Source organism: Meriones unguiculatus, chromosome 15 (assembly GCF_030254825.1).
Source record: "Meriones unguiculatus strain TT.TT164.6M chromosome 15, Bangor_MerUng_6.1, whole genome shotgun sequence".
In the NCBI taxonomy this organism is placed as follows: domain Eukaryota; kingdom Metazoa; phylum Chordata; class Mammalia; order Rodentia; family Muridae; genus Meriones; species Meriones unguiculatus.
In genome coordinates this window covers 46,493,507-46,507,857 of record NC_083362.1, presented here as the reverse complement: position 1 = coordinate 46,507,857, position 14,351 = coordinate 46,493,507, and the positions used below count along the sequence as shown (strand labels likewise).

Below are 14,351 nucleotides of genomic sequence, written 5' to 3'. Positions count from 1 at the left end.
GAAGCTGCACAAACAACCCCAGGCAATCACAAGGATATCCCCAGCATTCCAGTTATAATTTATTGATGTTGGTGAAAAGGCCATATTTTGAACTAAAGGGACGAATGTAGAGGTGACCTTCGTTCACACTGTATTGTCTGTCTTAAGTGGGACTTACAGGTTGTTTTAGGGGCATCTTAAGCACGATAAATTTAAAACATGTTGGCCATCATACAATGTACATCTTACAGTTTCACTTAGTAACATAAACCTGCATATCTGAAGTTTAGTAATCTTACCTGGTTTTGAATAGCTATAACTAGTCAAAACAATTTCTTGAGCTTCTTCCAGGTGTGTATACTGCCCTAAGATCCTGGTGACTGACCAGCCATAAAGACCTTTTAGTATTTTAAAGCTTAAGCCTTAGCTTGGGCAACTAGCTCCACCTAATTCATCTAAGTTCACTCGGCCACCTAGCCTCACGCACCATGTTGGCTGGCTATACCTTCCAGGCCTGTGGTCACACCTGTCGCAACTCTTGCCTCCTGGTGAAAAAAGACCCTCCTCCTTCTTCTACCCAGAAGTCCCGCCTTCCACTTTCTGCCCTAGATATTGGCCAATCAGCAATGAGAAACATCTGATGACAACTGTGTAAGGATAGAGAACAGCTTGACTTTTTAGGATTTACAGAACAGGAGGCCAGTAATGGATCATAGTAGTGACCAGAATAACCAGAACTTGTTAGCATTTAGCTCACTGCTGCTTAAGCAATTAACAATGGAAAATACAAGCTGGGCACTCGTATGAAATGACTCTCTGGCTCTGTTTTTCAAGACAGGGTTTCTCTGTGTAGCCTTGGTTGTCATGGACTTACTTTGTAGACCAGGCTGGCCTCAAACTCAGAGATCCACCTGTCTCTGCCACCCAAGTGCTGTGATCAAAGGTGTGTGCCATCATTCCCAGCTTTGAAATGATTTTTCAAACATTTTTTGATCGGAAACAGAACTTTGTAAGTCTTATGTTCAAAACTAGCAATGTAAAGTTAAAAGTTTTCTTGAGCAGCAGCAGATGTTAGCTCCTCTGCAGAGCCTGTGTGGATGGATGAAGGTGAAGATCATGTTGGAGACACACTGAACATGTTTTCCGAGCGGGGCAGCAGTGGTGTGATACAGAGCAGTTTCAGGTGAAGAACTGCCAGGTCCAGGTGTGGTATGGTGGTCCACACCTTTAACCCCAAACAATGGAGGTGAAGTTAAGTTTGAGGAAGAAAGCGCCCATGTCTGAAAGTGATGTTTAATTGAGTGGCAGAAAAGGTGACAAATCAGAGAAAGATTTGACAGAACAGGATATGCCCAAAAGAGAGGAAAGGGAAGTTAATTGGGGAAGGGGGAGGGTGACAGGAGAGGGGAGGCAATTTTACTGGGAGAGTTTTACAGAGTTTAAATGGGAGAACAAGTTAGACACAGGTGAAGGCCAAATGCCAGAGAATGAGGAGACAGAAGATTAGAAAAGATTGCTGGAGTTGGTTTGAGGCCAAGCAGAACAATTCAGGGGCTGAGAGAGAAGTCAGGTTGAATTAACTTAGTTGGGAGAGGAGTTTGAGCCAGACAGCTGAGTTGAATCAGCCAGCCCAGAGCTCAGTTAGAATAAGAAATGGTGAGCTTATTCAGCAGTAAGTCTCAGAGGCTGAAAACATTCTAGGCCTAGATTAGATTGTATGGAGGCTAGAAGCTTCCAGGATTAGGCCTAGGTTAGCAGACAGAGGCAGTAAACCTTCCAGAGAAAAACCCAAACAGGTGAATAAATGTTGTTTTTATAGTTCTCCCTAAGTTTGAGGACAACCTGATCTAAACAGGGAATTCAGGTCATTGTGGACTACAAGAGTAAGACCTTGGCACACATAAACACGCAGGTAAAATACTCATACACATAAATTTAAAATGTAAAAGATCGATCTTTAAAAAAATACTGTTTTCAATGAGCAGTGATGGTGCACGCTTTTAATCCCAGCTCTTGGGAGGCAAAGGCAGGCAGATCTCTGTGAGTTTGAGGACAGCCTGGTCTACAGAGCAAGTTCCAGGACAGGCAGGGCTACACAGAGAGACCTTGTCTCAAAACAACAACAAAACAAAAAACCCAACAACTTTGTTTTTGTGTGAGACGCTGGTTCAGGGGTTTAGTTCTCTGCTTCCACCATGTCTTTCCTGGGATTGAATTCAGGTACACTTGATGGAATTGTCAACTTCACCTGTTAAGCCAAATCCAGGGGCCCCTCTCCTGTGTTTAGTTCTGGGCTGGAATTTGCTATACAGACCAGACTAAAGCTGGACTCAGAGACCCCCGAGGGCTGGGATTAAAGGCGTGTGCCACCACGACCAGGGCTTGATGAACTCTTAAAGGAGTAGGTATGATATTTAGTGTTTAAATCTTTCAATCATATCACATTGTCTGGCCTCTGCCTAGGAACAGTATTCCTTTTTTTTTTTTTTTTTTAACTGCAAAGGCAAAAGGGGTTGCAAAGCTGATGTTTACCTTTTTTAGTGTTACCAGGGAAATAGGTGGGGTGATGGGCTTAGAAGACCATTTACTAATCTTACACTATCAGGGTCCTGTTCACCCATTTCTTCCATTTCTAAATGCTTGCCGGTAATTTCGGTTTTTTGTCATACCCAACCACTAAAAACTAGTTTAAAAGAGGTCACACAACCTTCGCCAAAGGAAATTAGTAAGCAGAGCTACCTTGTTGGTGCCGTTTAAAACGTTTAAACGTTTGCAATCAGGGCCCGTACTACCTATCACTTTGCTTCCCCCGCCCTCCTCGTTCGCAGGGTCAGATTCAGGGTTTTTGTGAGCGTGGAGGAGACTACCACTGTAAGCTTCAGCTTCATGGAACCCTCTGGAAGCCGCACCAATATGGCCCCGGCCCACACCCTCTCTTCGGCGCACGCAGGGAAGCAGGGCTGCGCCTGCGCACTCGGGACCGGCGTAGGCCCCGCCCCGCGCGTCATCGGTGTTTTCGACAAGACTCTCGCGGCGCAGCTGTCAGCTCCATTTTGTGCTGGGAGTTGGTCGCCGTCGGCTGCGCGCTTCCCGCCGTCGCCCTGCGAGCTTTGTCCCCTGCGTTGGCGTCCCTGCGGAACGGTGAGGCGCGCGCGGTGTCCGTCGGGGCCTCCGGGCGCTGCCCCGCCGTCTGCGCTCCCTGGGCGCCACTCGGCGACCCCGCCGTCCCCCCACCCCCCACGGCGGCGCCCCCCGGAGCGGCGCTCTGCACGGCGCTGCGGACCCGCGGCCGCCGGCCTCGGGACGGGTGGGGACGGCGCTCGCCGCCGGGCGCCCCGAGCGACGGCCGCCGCGGCCGGCCTAAGATGGCGGCGGGGTGGGGGGGCGCCGCCGGGCGCGGCCTCCGCCCGCCGCCTCCCGGGGTGCCCAGAGCCCGGCCTGGGCGCCGAGGAGAGAGGCGGCGGGACGCGGTTGGGGGTTCCGAGCCTCTTTCCAGTGACTTGAGGCGAAGGTCTTGTTGGCCGGGCCGGACCCAGGGCTGGCGTGATCTTGTCAATGTGGGGCGCTGTGGGTCACCCCGGTTCTCAGGAACCTTCGCCAGAGCGGGCCCTGGCTTGCACGGAGGAAGAAAAGAATTTCGGAGGCAGCGAGTATGCAGCAGGGTTGGGCTTATTAACGATCAGAAGGCACACGGACAGCGCTCGTCAGAGAAAATCAAAGTGCTTTTAAAGGGGTTTAAGACTTAGGCGGCTCCAGTTGTCTCTGGAAGCCGTGAAAATCCTCTTTGTGTTAAAACTAGGCTCTAACGGAGTATTTTGTAACAGGAAAGTTAAATTTTCCTTTGTAAACAAGGTTGTAAAATGTACTCCTAAGGGGCACCCTTTACCTTTAGTGAAGGGGAGGAGAACCCAGCGATTACACATCGCTAATTACTCATCCTAGCGCTTCCGCGCTTAGAAAACAGTTTAAGTCCCTTCATCATGGCCTGCCCAGTAAGTAAACAGGCTTCATCCGTGATGGCCGGAGTTTGCTGACTCAGCATTAAAGGGAGGCCAGCCGCATGCACCCTTGATGAGCCATTTTCCTTCTCAGGTTTTCCTCCTCGTATCCATATTTTTCCCAGTCTCTCTCTGGCAGCAGTCAAGGTTATTAGCAGGCACCATGGAAATTTACTTGAACATTGGAAAGTGAGGTCATCTGCTGAACAGCATTTTTATTGAGTTGCAAACAAGCACGTCATAACATCCAAACACAAAAAATTAGGGTTAGTTGTGGTTGTGTTGGGTGGAGACTTGTTTCTGGTAGAAATTAATCGCGTGAATCTGTAATTTGTCTTGAAGGGCTGTGTAAAATTTTGTGGAATTTTTATAGAAACCTTTTTTTCCACTTATAAATTTGGATATGGTAAGAACAAGGTAGAAAAATCTAAGTAAAATTTAGATTCCAGACTCTGAGACAGTGTAATACTTTTATGATTTCAGTTTACAACAGTTTCAGAACTTTGATTTAAAACGAAAGGTCGAAACTGGGTGGAGATGCCTTTAATCTTAGTGTTCCAAAGGCAAGAGACAACCTGGGCTACACAGCTACAACTACATAGTGAGACCATACTGGGAAGAAAAGATCAAAACGAGTGGGAATTTGCAAAGAAAGCATCAACACAGAATACAATTTAACTGGGAAAATTTGTCTTTTGTGTAGATGAGACATTCACAGAGAACTTACTATCACGACTGGGATGAAAGAGATTGGGATTATGGAACATGGAGATGCAGCAGTGGTCATAAAAGAAAGAGGAGATCGAATAGCAGTGCCTGGGAGCATAAGCGCTGCAAATATAATCACTCCAAAACAACGGATAGGTAAGAATGGCAGTTATGGGCTGGGAAGGTGTCTCAGCCTGTTCTTGTAGCTCTTCCAGTACATTGCCACTGTAAGTCCAGCTCCAGGGACCTGATGCCCTCTGCTGGCACTCCTTAGTACTACACAGACAAGTACAGATAACCAAGCCACATAAAGTGTTGCGAAATAAAAATAGATTTTTGGCCTGGGAATGTAGCTCAGATATAAAATGTTTGCCTACCATGAATGAAGCCCTGGGGCTTTATGGGATGATAAAAGTGGTGTTATTAACTGCATAATCAAGGGATTAATGAAGAGCTATAGTTAAGTGGTAGAAAACCTAACTTGGACAAAGGCATTGAGTTCAGTCTTCTACACTGCAAAGAGAACTTGAGATTTGGTGTTGGGTGTTTCTTGTGTGTGTGTTTTGCCATAAAACAAACTTTTTTCTCCTCCAGCTATTATCTGGAAAGCAGACCCATAAATGAGAAAGGTTATCATAGTCGACGCTATGTTGATGAATATAGGAATGACTACATGGGATGTGAGCCAGGATATCACTATGGAGGCCATGATGGCAGATATCAGAATCACAGTAGCAAGTCCTCTGGTAGAAGTGGAAGAAGCAGTTACAAAAGTAAACACAGGAGTCACCATGACACTGGCACTTCACATCTTCGCTCACATGGGGTATGAGCACTTTTTAAACATTTTAAAAGTTATTTTCCATGGAGAACAGGAAGCAGATTTGTGTTTGAGAAAAATTTGTGAAAGTCATCACAACTTTACCTTTCAGGGTACTGTTTTCAGTATTTGTGTTTTGCATAAGAAATTCATGAAAACAAATACATATTTCTGTAATAATAGGTTAGTCACTAATTAGCAATTGATTGCCATTCCAGTATATTAGTGGAGGGGGTAACTTAAAAAGTAATATATTTGGCAAAAAAAAAAAATTATATATATATTTGGATAGATTTTCTTGGTGCTATTTTAAGAAATCTTATTTTGATAAATTCAGTTTATTCCAAAGAATTAGGGTTATGACTTATTAACGTGTTCTATAATCTTTCTCATTAAGCAAAGTACAGATTTGAACTTAATGGTTTCATGTATTTGGAAATCATACCAGATAACATTTTATATGCTATAATGTTATACCAAATCACTTTTTTTCTCCCCAAATTAGGGCTGTGGTTTTAGTTACTGTTTCAATATTTCTTAGTTAGGCCAAATCTTAATTTGGCCACAGTGTACTAAAGTAAATCCTACAGCCTACAGTTTTGTAGCATTAAATTAGGACACTATGTTTCAGTGAATGCTACAGATAAGCATTTTTTTTAAAAGAAAAACAATTGTGTTTATGTTTTGTTGCCTTACCACTTTGAGTGTCTTATCTGAAAATCTGTTCCTTGCCATGTTTTTCTCCTGTTAACATAAACTATGTGCCCTGTGAATTTCTGGGGACTGAATTTGAAATTGCTCCTGCCAACCGTTTGTGGCCTGGCGCGTATCTGAATGCCTGAATATCTCCCCGCTGAATGAATTTCGTATTCTGCCCTGAATTCACTCGGGTATATTGATTGGCTGGATGATCTTGGTGCCGCCCACTTGACGTTTCCAGAAGAGTCACCGAAGGAAAAGAACCAGGAGTGTAGAGGATGATGAGGAGGGTCACCTGATCTGTCAGAGTGGAGACGTACTAAGTGCAAGATGTATAGAATATTTTTCAACACTTATTAACTTTTCAGATAACATAATCTATATATATATATAGATTAAGATTTTAGGGATTTGGAAATCTTTTTTTTCTTTCTGTTTTTTTTTGTTGTTGTTGTTGTTTTGTTTTATTTGCTTTCATTTCTTTTGGTGGGGGAGGGGATTGTGTCTTTGTTTTTAATGTTAAACAAAAATTCCAGAACAGTAAATCAAGTTAATGAAATTAGCCTGAGAATGAAAATAGATCTAAGAATAGTTGTATGCTTTTGGATGATGTTGGCTGATAAGTAATGTAATTAGTGATAAGGAAATTTGCAGCATCACCTAGAATAATCTGAAATTATAGCACTTATAAATATATTGTTCTTACTTCCTGTAATGAATGAAATTTATTTCTCTTTTTTAGATGAAATTGTTGATACTTTAGGTGAAGGTGCTTTTGGGAAAGTAGTGGAGTGCATCGATCATAAATTGTAAGTCCCCCTCTCCACAACTGAGTTTTTCTCTCTTTCTCTCCAAGACAAGATTTCTCTGTGTTGTCCTGGAACTCTTTGTAGACTCAGTGTTGGATTTAAAAGCATGTGCCACCACCATCTGGCTATAAAGTGTAGGTTTCTTTTTTGTTGTTTTCAGGCAGGGTTTGTCCTGGACTCTTTACAGACCGGGCTGGCTTTGAACTCGAGATCCACCGGCCTCTGCTTCCCTGAGTGCAAGGATTGAAGGTGTGAGCTAATTTAAGTTAATACTATGTTGGGTTAAATAACACTACCTCAATATGCCTCAAAATGCCTGCCTGGCTAAAGTGTTCTTCAGTAAAGTTCTTCAGTAGAGAAAATTAATTTAGCTTATGTCCATATAACCTTTGGCTTGGGTCTTTTGACTTGGAATATGAGAAATTCATAGGTAAAGGTAGTTTCCCTTTGCTTGTTTGGTGATTTTCTTATTTTGAGACAGGGTCTCAACTATGCACACCCACATATGTTAGTGTGTGCAGCTTTCTGATTGGGGAAGGGACAGAAAGCTCTTGAGTTTAACCCCTTGCACCAAAGGATATAAGGAGACGGGGCTTTTTTTCTTTAGATAAGTTAGGCTGATGTTACTTTATTCTAAGCAGGTGCTTAAGGTGTAATTGTTTCTGTCAAGCTTGATTAGTGCTTTTCACACCCCTCAACCCATGTTGGTAATCAGACCTAGGGATTCAAAATACTAATAATGTTTTGATTTTTATTTTTGTGTGTGCATGAGGCCAAAAGAGAGGGTATCAGTAGAGGTGGTTATGAGCTACCCCTACCCACTGTAGGTACTGGGAATTGAATTCTAGAGTAAGAGCTGTACATGGCTGTTAGACATTTTTTTTTCCTTCTGAATCAATGAAACATGTGTTTGGTACTGGGGATAAGACATGGTGCTCTGTTCATGCAAAGCAGCCACTTTTACCAGTTACCTGTACATTTCCTGCCTCAAGAATAGCATACACTTTGTAAATGAGTTGGTTCAGAAGAGGCTGTACAGTTCTCTGACCCAGCACCAGCTTTTCTGATAACAGATCAGAGGATAATTTGAGATAGTATTTGACAATGGTGGCCAGTATAAGAAACAGACTGCATTTGTCTTAGGGCATATTGAGGTAGTGTTATTTAACCCAACATAGTATTAACTTAAATTGCTCACCTATATATTCTTAAGTTGAAGGAACAAAGGATAACTCACAAGTAGTGATATGATTAAAGATGACAATTCACTTAACACTGAATTGCAGTATCTTTTTGAGATGGGGCATCTGTGTGGCCCTGGCTGTCATGGAACTTACTTATGTAGGCCTTGAACTCAGAGATCCTCCTGCCTCTGCTTCCAGGGTGCTTGGGAATATTTTTTTTTTTTTTTTTTTTTTAATCATTGGTGTTTTGTCTGCATATGTATGTCTGTCTGGAGGACATCAGATCTTCTGGGATGGAAGCCTTCAGACAGTTGTGAGCTGCCAGATTTTTATCTTTTTAACCTAGATTTATTCTGTTTAACAGGGGAGGTAAACGTGTCGCAGTAAAAATAGTTAAAAATGTGGATAGATATTGTGAAGCTGCTCGATCAGAAATACAAGTTTTGGAACACTTAAATACTACAGATCCCCACAGTACTTTGTAAGTATCAAATTAAAACTTGGGGAAAAGTTTCAGATAGATTTGAATTGTAAGCTCTATTAAGTTATTTCTCATGTGTTTATAGCCGCTGTGTCCAGATGTTGGAGTGGTTTGAGCATCGTGGTCACATCTGCATTGTGTTTGAGCTTCTGGGACTTAGTACTTATGACTTCATTAAGGAAAATGGGTTTCTGCCATTTCGAATGGATCATATCAGGAAGATGGCATATCAAATATGCAAATCTGTAAATTGTAAGTTCTGGACGTGTCTTCCAAAAATTTGAGTTTGAGGCTAATTTCAGACTAATTTGATCTTCAAAAGAGAGAGCCTGGTGGAGCCTGGGACTTTAGTACAGTGACAAAAATGAGGCCTTTTTATTCTGTCCCTGTCACCTCAGAAGACTAAAAGATGAGATTAAATGTGAGGTTTAAAGCCTGGCATGAGAGTAAATATGGGTTGGGGGAATGGGGTGATACTGATTTAAATAGAGAAAGCTTGTTAAGAATGGTTTAAAAGCTGGGCGTGATGGCCACAGTGTGGGAGGCCGACCTGGTCAGAACAGCCAAGGTTACACAGAGAAACCGTGTCTGTAACTGTAATTGACAATAGATTGCACAGCTGGAGTGGGAGGAGTGACTTACGCACATATCCTTGGATTAAGTCTCCAGAGGAATGTGAAACAGATCTAGTTGATTACAAGTTGTTAGTCTGTAGTGTTTAATGTGGTGAATAGCGTATTAGTTAACGTAGAAAGCTAGGAATGTGATTAAGTTGGTGCTTGAGGGCTGGAGAGATACTCAGGTTAAGAGCACTGGCTGTTCTTCCAGAGGTCCTGAGTTCAATTCCCAGCAACTGCATGGTGGCTCACCACTGTCTATAATCGGGTCTGGTGCCCTCTGCTGGCCTGCTGGCACACATGCAGCATAATACTGTATAAATAATAAATAAACCTTAAAAAGTATGAAATTTATGTATATGAGTGCACTGTTTGCATGTGTACTTGCATGCCAGAAGAGGGCACCAGATCTTACTGTATCTGGTGTGAGCTACCATGTAACGGTTGCTGGGAGTTGAACTCAGGTCCTCTGGAAGAGCAGCCAGTGCTTTTAAACATTGAGCCATCTCTCCAGCCCAAGATCAGAATTTTAAAGTGACTTTATCTATGTTTGAATAAGACCTTTTCTCAAAATATATATTTTATATATCTATATATTATATTTTATATATTATATATATGGTATATGCGTAAAACTGATTTACCCTAGAGTCCTAGAAAATAACAAATCTCAGCTTCATAAAATGTCTGCCCGCCTGCCTGCCTGCCTGCCTGCCTGCCTCCCTGTTTTGAGACAGGGTTTCTCAAAATGTAGCCCTAACTGTCCTGGAATGAGATACATAAAGCAAAAGCATGGTTTTGAACAACCTGTTGCCATTGTCCTTTCTGGCAACCCCCTGAGTGACCTTTTTCTGCTAATTGCTGGGATTACAGATGGAGTCATATTCTCCGCTAACTTTACTACTGAGAGGCATAGTCTAGTCCCAGTTAGCTTTGTGCTCTCATTGTATAACCTTGAGCTGGCCTCAGTTCTCAGTATTTTACCCTAGTACAAACCACATGAGAGCTGTGGGTGGATAGATAAAACATTGTATGGATGGATCTTATCAGGCATGTATCCCCATACCCTCTCTGGGGTTTTTTTTCTTCTAGACTAAGATTATATTGATACTTTTTTAAAGTATGTAGGAAGGCACTAGAGGTTTGGGTTGTTTTTTTGTTTGTTTGTTTGTTTGTTTTTTATATATATTTTGTGTGTGTGTGTGTGCACAGCACAAACATGATTGTAGGGTGTCAAATCCCCCTGGAGTTGAGGTTTCAGGTGGTTGTAAGCCACTTATGGGTGCTGGGATTGAACCCAGGTCTTAAAGAACAATACAAGTATATGTTCTTCAGCACTGAGCAATCTCACCAGACTCTCTTCTTGTTTTACAACATCTCAGCCGGGTGGGGCGGTGTATATCTTTAATCACAGCACTCAAGTAGCAGAGGCAGGGCAATCTCTCGAGGTCAAGCCCAGATTGGTCTAAATGGTGAGTTTTAGGAAAGCCAGGGCCATAGAGGGACCCTGTCACTAAAAAAAAAAAAAAAAAGACACAGTCTCATTAAGTATTAAATCTTAGACTTAGATTTCCATGCTTCAGCTTGAGTGCTTTGAGTGCTGTGATTATAGGCATGTGTTACAATGTTGGGCTTGTGATTTTGTTTTGATTTTGAGACTACAATAACTCTTCTTTCTAGTTTTGCACAGTAATAAATTGACTCATACAGACTTAAAGCCTGAAAACATTTTATTTGTGAAGTCTGACTACACAGAGGCTTATAATCCCAAAATGGTAAGCCCCTTACAACAGGATAATCATCATGGTGCTTAATGATTGCTTTGTTTCAGTAGTTTGCCTTCATGACTTGCCACTTTTGATTTCAGAAACGTGATGAACGTACCTTAATAAATCCAGATATTAAGGTTGTAGACTTTGGAAGTGCAACATACGATGATGAACATCATAGTACATTGGTATCTACAAGACATTATAGAGCACCTGAAGTTATTTTAGGTTAGTACTTGTTTGTATAAATAATTTATATTGCTTTATTGAATCCAACATAAAATTTGTGACTGTTTTGTTGATCAAGTAATTCTCCACACTGCAGAATGTAGCTCAGTGGTACTGTGCTTACCTAACCTGCCAAAGCTTGTGGAGAAATACCCAGGATTATAATAATAATGTATTTTAAAAACAGTATTAGAAATTGTGCTAAGGAATCCTGAAATTGCTGGGCATGGTGGCATATACCTTTAATCAGAGGATCTCTTGAGTTGGAAGGCAGTCTGAGCCACATGGTAAGATTAATCCTATTTCAAAAATAGGAAGAAACGCCAGGTGTGGGGGCATGTGTCAGTTATCCCAGAGGCTGTCACTTAGTCACCCAAAGGCGAGTCAGGAAGATCCTCCTGCTCAAGATTAACTGGAGTTAGTCTTCCTGAAAAGAGTGTTTTAAAGAACAAATTGGATGTCTGCCATGCACCTAATTATATCAGGGAGATGATATAGTGCAGTCTAATGCTTCTGGAGTGTGGTGAACAAAAATAAAAATGCAAGATTAGATCAAACAACTTATCCTTTGTGGGCAGAGTGCCAGAAATAAATTCAGCTCTTGACAGGTTTTGCTAACCTAACTTGCTTTGTGTATACTTCCAGGGCCAGAAATTTGGAATTCAATGATAAAATGTCTTTCAGAAATAGTGAGGCTATCTCCCTGACATTGTGCTTTTCTTTGCAGCCCTAGGGTGGTCACAACCATGTGATGTCTGGAGTATAGGTTGTATTCTTATCGAGTATTACCTTGGATTTACAGTTTTTCCGGTAAGTGACAATGAATGGTGTGTTTTAGTGGCCTTGCATTAAAAAGTGCTCATTTGCATAAAAAACTACTTTAATTCAAAGAACACATTTACATAACAGATTTTTTTGTCTTATAATAAAACACAAGAAATTAAAATTGTGTAATCTGTCTTAGGAAGTTTTAGAAATATTGTAAGCAATTGTCTTCAGCCATTTAGGGATGATCACTGGCAAGCTTCAGGCTTAACTATTTTGCTCTCCTGCAACTTGCTATATGCCATTTTTTTAATCTTTCTTTTGACTTCTAAAAAGCTGGGACCAGAGAACTAGCATTGGGTTGTCAAATTGTCATTTCAGACTCATGATAGCAGGGAACATTTAGCAATGATGGAAAGGATTCTTGGACCACTGCCAAAGCACATGGTACAGAAAACCAGGTAGGTTTTACTTGAGGCCTGTCATATTCAGTACCACTGGATTCTGACTGAAACTTAAAAATTCTTTTTCAATTAAATAGCATATTGCATTGTTGATGGTGAATAACAGTATTTCTATTCCTTGGACATATCTTAAATCTCTAGAAAAAAAGATTAAATTTGAAAAAATACAGTAATTGATCATCTTTGCTAGATACTAAGTTTGGAGAGGTCAGCCTGGTAAATGTGAACATTTAACTATTTTAGGAAGCGTAAATATTTCCATCATGACCGATTAGACTGGGATGAACACAGTTCTGCTGGCAGATATGTTAAACGGCGTTGTAAGCCTCTGAAGGTAAGCCGTGGGTGGTCTCTACGTAACCAGGACTTGCACACTCCCACTTTTCATCTTCTTTAGGGTGTAATGAAATCTGGCTGTTACGGTCTATTGCTAACCTTTACCCTCTAATGTGTCTCTGGTTTTGAGTGTTGCTCTATTGAGACAGGGAACATATAATATATACAGGTGCATATTAATGTGTAGTCTAGAGTGGCTTCAGAAATTCCCATCAGCCTCCCAGTGTACGCCATTGTGACTGGCCATCGCCCTTCCTCTTCCTAGAAACAGTTTAATGATTTAAAAAGCAGGCCTGACCTGGCATCCCATGATTATAAAGAGGTTCCTTCTGTTTTTATGGTGGAGAAAGTACAGCAGGTGTTAAGAATGTTTTTCTGTTTCAGGAGTTCATGCTATCTCAGGATGCCGAACATGAGCTTCTCTTTGACCTCATTGGGAAGATGTTGGAGTATGATCCAGCCAAAAGAATCACTCTCAGGGAAGCTTTAAAGCATCCTTTCTTTCACCCACTTAAACATACATGATTTATAAATACATAGTGCTCTGAAAGAGATCTTGGACTGTATCAGTCTAGTTTTTAAGTATTAAGTTATTTTGTATAGCTTTGTACATTTCTTATGTTTTGTATTGTTTGTGTAGATGATTTATTAAATACATAGCCAAGCCAAATAACAAGCATCTTTCAGTGATTACAGAATGATATACTTGGAATAAACCGTGCTTATGAATTTATATGTCTATCCAGTTTGGTGTACTGTCTTTCTACAGATAAAATGGTGTTTTCACCTACATGTATTGACCACCCCTCATGAGTACAGGCCAGAAAAGGGTGTTGGGTCCGCTCAACTGGTGGTGTGGATTAGCTGCTTTGTGGGTGCTGGATCAAACTTGGATCCTCTAGAATAGCCAGTTCTCTTCTCATTGAACCTTTACTCCAGCCCCAACTTTATTCACATTTTTATGAGATTAAAAACTGAATATTGGGCCGTCCAGTTTGTATGGTGTTACATTCTGCTTGTTACTGTCTTGTGTTCCTTCAGGCTGAGACATGAACTCTCAAGTCTTTGTTAAACACACTTCTGAATCAAGATTCTTGTATTGAGGCAGGTTTTTTGTCTTTGTGAATGTGTGTTCTTGTTCACATATCCACATGGAGGCTGTTATGTGCCTCAATGGTCATGCATATGGGACACCAAGCCACAGTTTTCTAAGATTCTTTTTTGGGGTGTATGTGTTTTAAAACTTAAAAATAATTGAGCAGGTTAGGGGCTAGAGAGATGGCTCAGCAGTTAGGAGCACAGACTACTCCTCCAGAGGACCTGAGTTTGTTTCCCAGCAACCACATGGCAGCTTATACCTATCTGCAACTCCAGTTCCAGTGCACCTGACAGCCTCACACAGACATACATGCAGGCAGAAACGCCAGTGCACATAAAAAAAGATTGAGCAGGCTCAGTGCATAAAGACGTGAGCTCTTGATTCCAACCCTTCTG

At 41.6% G+C, this 14,351-nt stretch overlaps 1 protein-coding gene across 1 annotated transcript; it reads left to right on the top strand.

Annotated features, from left to right (window-relative positions):
- Positions 1-2,962: 2,962 nt before the first annotated feature.
- On the top strand, positions 2,963-13,590 carry Clk1 (CDC like kinase 1). Its single transcript, XM_021655093.2, has 13 exons — positions 2,963-3,120; positions 4,681-4,841; positions 5,280-5,511; positions 6,446-6,536; positions 6,947-7,013; positions 8,562-8,678; positions 8,764-8,930; positions 10,976-11,070; positions 11,163-11,292; positions 12,020-12,102; positions 12,439-12,518; positions 12,765-12,855; positions 13,242-13,590. The coding sequence occupies exons 2-13, from the start codon at positions 4,681-4,683 to the stop codon at positions 13,380-13,382; spliced, it is 1,455 nt and encodes a 484-aa protein (XP_021510768.1). The 5' UTR covers positions 2,963-3,120; the 3' UTR covers positions 13,383-13,590.
- The last annotated feature ends 761 nt before the right edge of the window (positions 13,591-14,351 follow it).